The 11221-nt window shown below is 42.2% G+C and overlaps 1 protein-coding gene across 2 annotated transcripts in view; it reads left to right on the top strand.

The window, feature by feature from the left end:
• The first annotated feature begins 1285 nt into the window (after positions 1–1285).
• DIP2C (DIP2 disco-interacting protein 2 homolog C (Drosophila)) overlaps positions 1286–11221 on the top strand; it is a 144533-nt gene continuing 134597 nt past the window's right edge. Inside the window, exons 1-2 of one of the 2 annotated variants that reach the window (XM_010007003.1) lie at positions 1286–1351; positions 3934–4101. In XM_010007003.1, the coding sequence (XP_010005305.1) occupies positions 3996–4101 (106 nt within the window). In that variant the 5' untranslated portion in view covers positions 1286–1351; positions 3934–3995. The remainder of the gene's footprint in view (positions 1352–3933; positions 4102–11221) is intronic. The other variant, XM_010007004.1, reaches the window with a different exon arrangement.

Here is an 11221-nt window from a genome sequence, read left to right on the forward strand (position 1 = left end):
TTTAAGGTGTTTTTGTGTAGTTACTGATTTCACTCCAACCTACAGGAAGCTCTGTCTATATATGGGTGGTAATCTAGCATCCATTTACCAGTGTGGCTGGAATTGAAATGAATATGCAGTCCTCTTGTCACCTGGTCTCTTTAGGTGAAGGTTGAACACAGGGATAGAAGAACATGAACAGGCACACATTTCTGTATCTAGCTGACCATTGCTTCCATAGCTTGACTGTTTTTTGTGGATTCTGCCCTCCTAAGGCCTCGGCCCAGTGTGGCAACTGAACTTTAACTACATGATGAGTCTCACAATAGCAGAAACCTGTCACTCTTCTTAGTATCTGAAGTAGCTTGTATTAAATTTAAGGCATACATATATGTGCATGCATCTGTGCTCACACATTTGGAAAGAAGAATCTGGATATTTGAATTATATTTGTAAAAGTACTTTAACCATTGAAGTTAGATGTAGAGCTCCAGAGTCAAAACTGTATCGCAGCTTCAGTGCCAACCTTCTGAACTCTGATAAGGCTAAAAGGATATGTTTTGTTCTACATATCTAGTTACCCATTACTTTCTTTTAGGAAACTTTTACATGAAAAAATTATTTTTATCCTTAAAAAAGTTACCTGAGGAAAACTGCAGACACAGTATATGAAGGGTCATATTAATTAAATTCATGAAATTCAAATATTTGTCTCAAAATTTTTTTTTAGAATTAATTGGAAAGTCAGACAGCCTTTATGCTACTATTTTCCAGTGGATCTGTGGTAGATTTGTTTTGGTTTTGTTCTTCTCAGTACTGCTTAGAAATCAGCTGAAACATTTATATTGCAGAAATCATATAGCAGCAGTTTCAAGTCTTTTGTGCTTTACATGCTTGATTAGAAAACTCCCATTAATGATAAAAAATGCTAATCAGTGATGTGTTTTGCCAGCCACCACAGGCCCATGCACTTGGTATAATCCATTGTTTATTAACCTAATGAAGGTCATTGAAGCTTTTGAAAGCTTGTGTGACAGCATCTGAAAATGGTTTTAAAACTCTGTGCTGCTGGACTCCAGTGCTGGAATAAATCAGGGCTGGGTGTTTACTTGTCAGAATGGCTCTGGCATAAATGAGTTTCTTCTGGGTGGAATGATCATACTGTGCTTTTCATTTGTTCATTATAATTGTCAAGACAGACAAACAGTGCCTTGATGGCTTAGCTGATGGTGCTGCCATTAAGCATCTAGACACTGTCTTTATCCACATCTTGTTGATTTTCCTTTTCTTTTTTTGGCAGGTGACATCACACAAAAGGGATATGAGAAGAAGAGATCAAAATTAATTGGGGCCTACCTGCCACAGCCTCCCGGTACGTGAATCTGTGCTTACAATATAGGAAGATGTCAAGCATGCCCATAGTTGCCACAGTAAAAATCTGCATCTCTAAAGAACTCTTATATGGCAGAAACAAAGCTATTGTTATGCAAAAAAAGCTTATTCCATCCACTTTATATATATTTTTATGTATATGTCTGCTTTGATGTGTGTGTACATTTTTTACATACGTTGCTGTGGGTTTGGAAGTCATGTCTGGAAAACGAAATAAGCCAAGGCTCATTACAGAGGTATTTTTTCTTAGAAGTAATGCAAAAATACAGAGGAAAACGTGATGTCCTGACTCAGTAAGACCTCAGCCAAGTAAGGCTTTCTGAATGGAGGTATAGACGAGTGGAAGAGAAGCTTCAAGCATTATACATTCCTCCCTTTCTGGGTTACCTGTCCAAATCTTCTTTTTGAAGACAGCAGAGAGACCAGCAACGTCCCTAGAGTTCAGCTTGTCCTAGAACACATGGGCAACTGATCCTTTATAGATACCTGGTCTCAGTGTTGAGGGGTGGGTTGCATGTACTTGCCTAAAAGGTGTAAAACTATCTTCAGACTAAGTTTAATATTGTATTGCTTCATTGAAATTATTCCTATTTGTATATAAGAACTCTTCAGAGTTCTTTCACCCTTCTGAGGCATGGGATCATGGACCTGAATATGTAGTTGTAGGTATTGGTGTGGGCCTCCAATTTGTGTTCGCCTTGGAGGAGCGTGCCCCACACACTTGTGGCTTCTCAGTCACCTTATGGAGGTTCCTTTTGGGCTTGGCTGTCCTCTGAGTCCTGTTTTGTTACTAGGCTGGGAATTAGTTTCCTCCTTCTTTTACAAAATCCTGCCTTTATGGTAGAGTTGATGGTTTTCTATTTAAACTGCTGATTTCTGGAGGCACTAGCTTGTTCAGTCTTCTTCAGGTGTATATGTATTAGCTAGCTCTGTAGCAAACTGGTGGGTTTTTGCCTTTGGGTTTTACTTGGCCTTCTCCACTGGTGGGAACTCCACAAAAGAGATCAGTCTTACAGACACCTCCATTTTCTGAAGTGATTCTGTGGTGTCTGTGACACTTCCTGACTATTGGGAACCAGTAGAGAGTGAAACAAAGGAAAAACAACTGCATTGCAATACCAGAGGTGCAGTTATTAAATTTCTGGGTGTTTACTGGTCTGACCAGACTATCAGACATACAGTAGTCTTCACAATATGTTCTCATGAGACCTACTTCAATTTGCTGAGTTACAAAGAGCCTGTTAAGTCAGTTATCCTCACCACACCAGTGCAGTTGGTACCAGGATTTATTTATACAACTAGTTGTGCCTTTTTTTCTTTGCACAAGAAATTACACCTTTTTCTCCAGGAAGCTCATACTCTTCTGCTCAAGCTGTATCTGTGGCTGAAACTGCTGGGGATTCATCATGCATATAATGATAAAAAAAAGAAGGTGGAGAACCCTCCTTATCCCACCTTATCTTTCAAGGTCTCTCTTGTGATATTAATGTTTTCCAGTGTAAGGAGGAGCAGAGGAATCTCCGTAAGCCAGTCCTATATGGGGTCAACAAGTAACTGAACTTCATGGCCATGAAAGGGCCATGATTGAGCAAGTAGCTGATGTAAGGCTGTTTGAAAGATGAGAAGAAACGGAGTGGATGTTTTCTGCTCTACCACTTCCCAGAAAATCCTGTACTGGGAATGTGGGATATGAATGAGTGAAAGAAGAATATAATAGGATGAAGAAGAAAAGTATTAAATACTGTCCATTGTTTTCTTTTATGTACATCAGGCTCAGTCATTTAGCTAATGGCTAAATGAATTACTTTATTATAGTGGAAGACACTGTTTCTACTCTAGTAAACTATCTTCCTCCAGAAACTGATATTATTTGTGCTTGGGTCTTTCCTGTCTTTGTACTTTTTGTTTGTTTTGTTGTGTTACATTTTGGACAAAACTGGAAATGGTTCAATTATATATTCTACTTCTAAGACTTATCTGAATATCTTGAGGTTCCTGCTTACTAGAAAGGGGGATATGAATCCTTTCCAAGCAGAAATAGGATAACCAAACAGACAATGCCTTTTTCAAGCCTCTGTTCATAACAGACACATACATCACCAATTAGTCATTTGTTTCTTTGTTGTAATGTGTTTTGATGGGGAACTGCAAGAATTTATAAGTTTTGGTGGTCTTGGATCTTGCTATAAAAAGGTAATAGATGTTTTAGAGATATTTTAAAAGTGTGTAGAAATGGACATGGCTCTTCTGCTGGGATTGGAGGCATTGGGGAAGGGCAGGGATTTGCATTCTGTGACTGCATTCAGCAAAGGACAGGAAATCCAAAGGCAGTTCCCCTGTGTTGGGACATACCGTCCTCTCGCTGCACCTTTGCTAACATTCCTAACGCCCATGTTGGCAGAGTGGAACATTGACCCGCGTTGGCTCCGTGAGCGTCCCGTGGTGTCTGTGCGTGTGTGTGCGTGTGTGCTCTACTGCATGGGGGCAGCAGCTCCACCCGTTGCTGTAACAAATGTAAAAAAACTAAACATGAATTAATTAGTTTTTTTCAACTTGTTACAGCAGCGAATGGAGCTGCCGCTGTACGGTGTAGACTGCAACACAGTGAAGGAGCTGCCAGAAGAATGCTCCGCACTGCCAACATTGGTGTCTGTGACATCCGGGAAGCGGCCGCTAGAGAGAGAGCAGCCAGCACGGCAGGAAACCGGCCTCTCTTTTATTTTCGTTTTGGTGAGCACAATGAATGTATCTTTTCCAGTCCATATCTGTCTGTAACTGTGCCTCATCTGGAAGCCTCTGGTAGACATCTCTATCAGTAAGATAGACTAGGAGCTGTCAGTGACGAGGCTGGACCACGAAAGGACATCTGGAAGGCTGCTACCGACTTGTGCCTGAGTGAAGTGATGGGAAGGGAGAGGGAATACTCCTTTTCAGTAACGTTTGAACACATAAACGGCCTTCTAGCTTCCATGGCTGCTTTGGAGGAGTGTCGTGGTTTTGGGGGCCCAACACAACAACAAAGGAGCAGCTCCATGGCCGCTCACTCAGCTCCCCCACACACACACTCTGGGATGAGGAGGACAAATCTCATGGGCTGAGACAAGGGACAAGGAGGGTTCTTCACCGATTAAGGTCTCAGGCAAAACAGATTCAACTTGGGGAAAAATAATAATTTAATTTCAAACTAATCAAACACACACAGGACACAGACAACACGAAGAACAGGGCTTGCATATGTTACCCCACCCCTCCCTTCTTCCCAGGCCCAAATCACTTTGTTCCCGGTTTCTCTCCCTCTTTCCCCCCAATGGCAGAGGGAGACAGGGGATGGGGTTTAGAGTCAGTTCATAGGCTGGTGGTTCTTGCTGCTCCTTTCTCCTCAGGAAGAAGGATTCCTTACAGTCCCTCCCTGCTTCCCCAGGGGGTCTCTCCCATGGGAGAGAGTCCTCTAGGAACCTCTCCTTCATGAGTCCTTCCAACGAGGTCTGGAACTGCTCCAGTGTGGGCTTCTCACAGAGTCATGGGCTCCTTCAGGCACAGCAACTCCCCTGGCATCAGGGTTTTCCAAAGCTGCCAAAGCTGCGCAGAGTCCACTGGCAGCAAATCCTCTGGCCACAAAATGCAAGTCCAGTGGCCAAATTCACCCCTGCTGGTGCCTTCAGGGAATGTTCCAACACATTCCTCCACAAGTGCAGGGGGAGAGCTGCCATCTCACCATAGATTGCTTCTTTGCCTTCTTCCTGACCAACCACCAGCACTGCTCTGCTTCCCCAGCACCACTCTCCTCCTCCTGCACAACTGTTCTCTCCTCAAGTCTCTCTCTGCTCAGGTGTTATAGCTGTTCTTTCATATGTTAATCGCTGAGGCGGATCTGTTGTCTCTCTAATGGCTCCTTGGCTGGTTTTGGAAGCAGGGGGAGCTTCTCAGGTTCTTACCTGAGCCACTCCTGGGGCCCTTCCCCTGCTACCAGAAAGCCCACCAAACCAAACCAGAACAGGGAGGTTTTATACAATAGGTTGGTGAAACCCAGGAAGGCATGTGTTTCTAATTCCTGTTTTGGCAGTGACTTTTCACAGAGCTCTTTACAGGTCCAAGCCCCCCAGAATCCAGAGGAAATTGTAAAAATTTAAGCACCCCTATTCTTTGCTATTTGCAAGTTGAGAGCTCTGCCTGAGCTCCACTCAACTCCAAACCATTCAGAAACAGATGAACTTTTAGGAGCAAGCATCAGGCTGGTGGAGGAAGAACATTTGGTAGGGCTATGTGGCTGCAGCGTGGACAGGCAAGGCGTGACCCCAGCCACACCTGCGCAGCTGTGCCCTTCAGCAGATATCCATCCTGCCCACCACAAGGACCTGTGGCTGGTAGCTGGCAGTCTGCTTCTGCTCCCTGGATTGTAGCAAGGTTGCACAGGATTCACAGCCTCTTGAGACACCAGATTTTCTCTTGCCACCCATGTAGACATGTAGGGCATTGCAGTCTTGCCTGTGTGCTTGCCCATGCTCCTACAGGGTGGGAACTAATGACATAACACCATGTAAAAGTCTAGACCTAGGCAATAGAAGGGTTGGCTATATGCACATATAAACACGAACACACACACATATATATACTAGAGGTCTTTTTGTTGTGCTTGTTAGGATACTGTCATTTTGGAATGGAAAAGCTGTTACTTTTTAGGAATGGTTATAATCCTAACCTGAAAGGGGAAGCTGAGGAGCCACGTGGTTGATACTTTAGCAGGTGATGTAGGAGTTCACTCTTAGGCTCCTTGTTTTTGACAGGACAGTCCCAGAGAGGATATTGTCACATATGGTATACAGCAAATATGCATTGAGTCTGATACATGGGGGACATGCTGGATCTGCTACACATCTGCAAGTTGACTCCGCAGGGCATGTGCAATAGGTCTGACACATCCAGATGCTGCACAGCCTGCACATATGCAAAAGACATTTTATTGTTCCAGCCAGGCTGTCGAAGATCCAGAAATCCAGAATGGATATGCTGCATTTGGCAGTGTTAATGGGAGAAGGGATCAGGGAGCCACCTTTTTCTTTCCCATTAAATCCTTATGTCCCTTATCAAAGCGTTTTCTCTGGATGTCAGTTTGTAGCTGGAGATGTTCTGTGCACAGAGTAGTTTTTATTTTCTTAGCATTCCCGTATGTCAGATGTCTAAAAATAATGGTGAATCTGGACCTTTATATCTGCATGTATGTTTCAGTCTCTCTTGTGCTGTGACCTTTCTCTTACTGCCTCTGTAGAGGAGCCCTAGCAGCCAAGAGCTGAAAGAATAACCACTTAAACAGGCATTTATTTCAGAATATCTTTCTAAAGATTGTCTTCATTAGATCAGTCAGTTCTGGGTAAGATAACATGTGGACAGCTGCATGCGTGCTATTAAGAGAAACCCTTCCTAGAAGAAAAATAACTAAATTACCTACATCCCCATAAACTGTGTTTTTGCCCAATTTGCTTCCAGTCTTTTGCCAGGAAATTTGATTATTCATTCACAGAACAGAGCCAAAGTTGTTATCAATTAAGCTTTGCTTCTAACGGCTTAGACATGGGTGGTTCATTTTCACTTAATCAAATGCTGTGTCTACACTAGATTACTTTTTGTAATTTCCCATCATTGGTACCACCAGTGTAGCTCTATTTGTAGTGTAACCCTGTAGACTAGTCACCAGTGCTTTATTTATTATGGCTAATAAACCTGTGAGATGCAATGTTTAAAGGCACCTGCTGTTCCTTTCCAAGGCCTGGAGACAAATCACTGCATCTCCTGCTGCTGGAGCCCCACAGCACTAGCATGGGGAGTTTTCAAGCTACACAGTGCAGAGATAATACATTTGCACAGAAATCCCTTTACCTTGTGAAGACACAAATTTTCTGTAGAATAGTAGGAAGCAATTTCCATACCCTCTATTATTAACATGACACATATATATCTATCTGTAATGTGTGCATACATTTGCATACTTTTCTGTCTGTATGTGTGCATGCATTTGCTTTCAGTTATTCCTGCTAGCCCTTTGGGCACTCAAAGTAAGCCTGGCGATTAAAGTGTCATTTTCTCTTCCACAGACATTATTTAGATTGCAAAGATTGCAAGGAAATGTTTAAACAAAGCTTGATTCTGGAATTTAAAAAACTTCCTACTCTTTTAATAATGAGTATTCCTATCACATCTGCCTTCCTAATTTTTAAAGTTCTTATCAAGGGATAACCATGATGGGGCATTTCAAAGTTGAGAATGTGGATCTCTTTGAAAAACATGTATTGGACAACTCATGGACACTTTTTTGAAAACAGTGGAACAGATGTTTCACAGATGAGAAACTAGGGCATGTAGATGAATGCTTAGTAAGTCTTTGTAAAAAGTAATGTTGGTTTAAACTGGTGGATGTCTTGCAGAACTTAGCTTGCTTAAAAGGGGAGGCTCTAAAAGCACCTGAGAACTAATCCTTGATGCCTAGAGCATGATGGTTACTGCTTGGCTTTTGTCATACTGAGTGAGGCCCTTTTATTCTTTAATACACTCTGTTTTATGACGGCACCTCTGTTTCCTATCCTGCAATAAGAGCTCATAATGTCAAACCTTGGTCAACAACAGAGCAAAAGGTGTCTTCCTTCAAGGACTTCACACCGTAATAGTAAGGCAAAAAAAATGGGTGTAAAGGAAGAAAAAAGTACATGATTAAGCCAAGTAGTGATGTGGGTAGTGGTTTCAGCATTCAGCATGGTAGGGTTTTGGGGCCAGATATTTTTAGTACACATCAGAGTCAAGGTGTTTTTCAAAGAATTAGAAGAATTTCAGTGAAGTATCTGTTGTTCATGGAGAGCGTCTGTGAAACATAAGAGCATAAGAAGAAACATGAAACTGTTTTTCTAAAAATCTGACAAATGGGTGAGAAAAGATGGCTCAGTCAGAAGTGAGCAACGGGGAGTAAAAAGGGGAGATACCATTAAGGGCCTTCAAAGTTTGCCTGTGCTGGAGCAGAGGAGGTGAAGCCAGTGTGGGCACGTGAAGAGCTGAGTGCCACTATCAAAATGAAAACTGCTGGAATTCACAACACTGTCCAACAGACAGGTCTGTGGCAAATGTCTTTTGTTGGAAAGGATGCTAAACTGCTGGCAGTGTAAGTTGACCACTGCATGTGGAGAGATGGATTTTTGCTACGTACCCTCCCAAAGCCTTCAAACATTAAACTGATGCTGTGGGACTATCCAGAGAAGAATGGAAATCAGAGGTCACATGAATTGCAGCTTTACTGTGATGTCCAGTATTGCTGAGGTAATGGGGAGAAAAAAGAAGCCACTGTTAGCCATGCTAAGCTTAAACTGAAGGCTTAACACTTGCAAGGAAATACTAGAAGGCAAGGTAGAGATTGTAATAATGAAAGAAAATAAATTTGAAATATGTGCATTATTTAATATCAGAAGCAAGTGCAGAAGTAAGAGAGAAAGCTCATCTGTGAAGGGAAGATTGTTAATGAAACATACCTAATCAGAAATTCAGTTTTCTCCATATTTATCTAACAGAAGGTGGCTCCACTTTCCTGGATGTCTTTGGTTGGGAGTGCCACATTTGGGCTTATCCACTGAATTCATTCCTTAGATATACATTTGTTAGGAAGAGTGAAATGCCAGCCTAAGTAACAAGTTCCGTGGGGGTGGTGTGACCTCTAACATGTTTACAAAATACACAGTGTGTTCACCACCTGCCTTTGCTTCTACAGCTGAACTACCAGCCATTGCATAGAAGCTCCAGAAATACATTGAACAGAGGGTAAATACTGTTTCTTGAAACTACATTGCAAACACTGTTTGCCTTCCTTCCCACTAGCCCTGGAGTTGCTGGGTTTACCCTACAGCTCTCCTGGGGTCACACATTTTAAGTTAGTTTTAGAACAGTTGTCTAAGAATGCCTTCTATTTCTTGTCAATTAGACATTCGAGTTTTTATATATTTTTAGATTCAGGAATTTGACACAGACATAGAAATAGGAAATACATCAAAGCAACTTGTCAGCTGTCATTAAGAAAACAATTGTCCACTGTTGGAGAGGGCAATGCAATTATTGCCACATTATCAGTACAACACTGCAATTTAGCTACAAAAAGAAGTAATTAAAAAGAGGGGAAGAAAGAGATGAAGGGGGTGGGTGGAAGGAAGGAAGTGAAGCCTGCTCCCAGCTAAGAGTTTTGTGCTTTCCATGGACTTAAAAGTAAAACTATCCAGCTTTCAATGGTATTGCTTAAGTAGCTTTATTGAGGCTCTTGCATTTTTAGCTGAACACAGTCAAAGCAGTATCCAGTTGCAGATTAGGATTTGTACGTCAATATATGTGCATTAAGTTGTCTGCCTATGAACCTGGTATTTAAGCTCCCATTCTTATGTGAGGAGACGGAGTTAATTCGATTGGTGAAACCCAGGGAGCTTTTCAGCTTATTCCAAAGCAGATATCGTCACTGATCACCTGCATAGCTCTTCAGGATCCACTGGGCTCATGGAGTTACCTGAAGATAGGTGTCTTAATACTTTTCAGGATTTCCTATGGTATTGGAGACATGCACAGAGCAAACACATCTAGAACAGGACTTAAAGGGGACATTCTTGCCAAACCGAGTATCATAGGCTACAACATCTGAAGTCACTGGACACCTCCATTCACACTCCTGAGTTCTGGTCTAGGTCTCTGTTTTTCAAAATGTGAGCTTAGTTTAAGCACCTTCTTGTAGACATCTAAATATAGGTGTCTTAATCTGCAAGCTGAATCCCAGATTTAGTAGCATTAGGTAAATGAACTAATGCTTGTATTAAGAATTTGTCTTTTTGCTCCAATGCACCTGGTAATGCTTGTGTGCAACATGATGAACACGTAACACTGATTTCTCAGCCTTTTATACAAAATAACTGTGTTTTAGTTCTTCATGAAAGAAATTCTTCATGACTTCTAATGATTCAATCATTAGCGATAACTGTGCCTGCCTTTTAAAGTCCTGCTTTAGCTGTAAGGCTGGGTGGACTGTGGCGTTAGTAAGAATGATGCCAGTTAACAGTGCCTGAGATTGTGTCTGCATGCAGGGCACCAGTGTGACACTGTCCTTTCTTTTATGAAAGCCATCCATTGTTCTGCCACCTCCTTAAATTTAGGAATCGATCCAAGTATGAATTCTCGCAGCCCATTGCGCCACCGCTTCACAAATGCATCTGAGTGAAGCTGCACTTGAACAAGCATTAGCACTTAACTCACAGACCCTGTGTGCTGGCTGTGAAAGCTATCAATTTTTTGGATTTAGTTATGTTCAGAAGTGGGAAAAAAAAAAAAAAAGAAAATGCTTGTTACTGCACTGTATTGCTAGAGCCTTCATGGAGGTGAACAGTTCTGCTGTTAACACAGCTTCGCTATTTATGGCAGCACTTCACTGATTTCATGGTACTCATTATTCTGTGTGGCTCCTACTCCCACCCATTGCTCAGGGATGGCAGCGTGTAGGCTTCTGCTGGTGTGTGCTTTGTCTCACACCATTGTTAGTGCTGTGCAAGGGAACAGGTGCTTGGGAAGCAAAGGTGTGAGTCCAGGCCGTGCCGGCTAATTCCTTCTCTATCCCTTTCAGTAAGGAACTGTCATCAGCTTTCTTCCTGTCTCCCCAAAGTGGGGTGATGCTTTGTGTTTTGTCACCTAAAAGGAACTTAGTACACAGAGAGGTCTTGGCACAGATGGCTGGTGGGGAGACTTTCCTCCCTATTTTAGTGCAGAATTAACTTCCTCATGTAAATCGGTCCTATTGTTGAGCCAAGTTCACATGTCCTACTCAGTATTTGGGTAGAGATTTATTCAC

The sequence above is a fragment of the Chaetura pelagica genome, unplaced genomic scaffold (genome assembly GCF_000747805.2).
Source record: "Chaetura pelagica isolate M959 unplaced genomic scaffold, ChaPel_1.0 scaffold17, whole genome shotgun sequence".
NCBI classification, from domain to species: Eukaryota; Metazoa; Chordata; class Aves; order Apodiformes; family Apodidae; genus Chaetura; species Chaetura pelagica.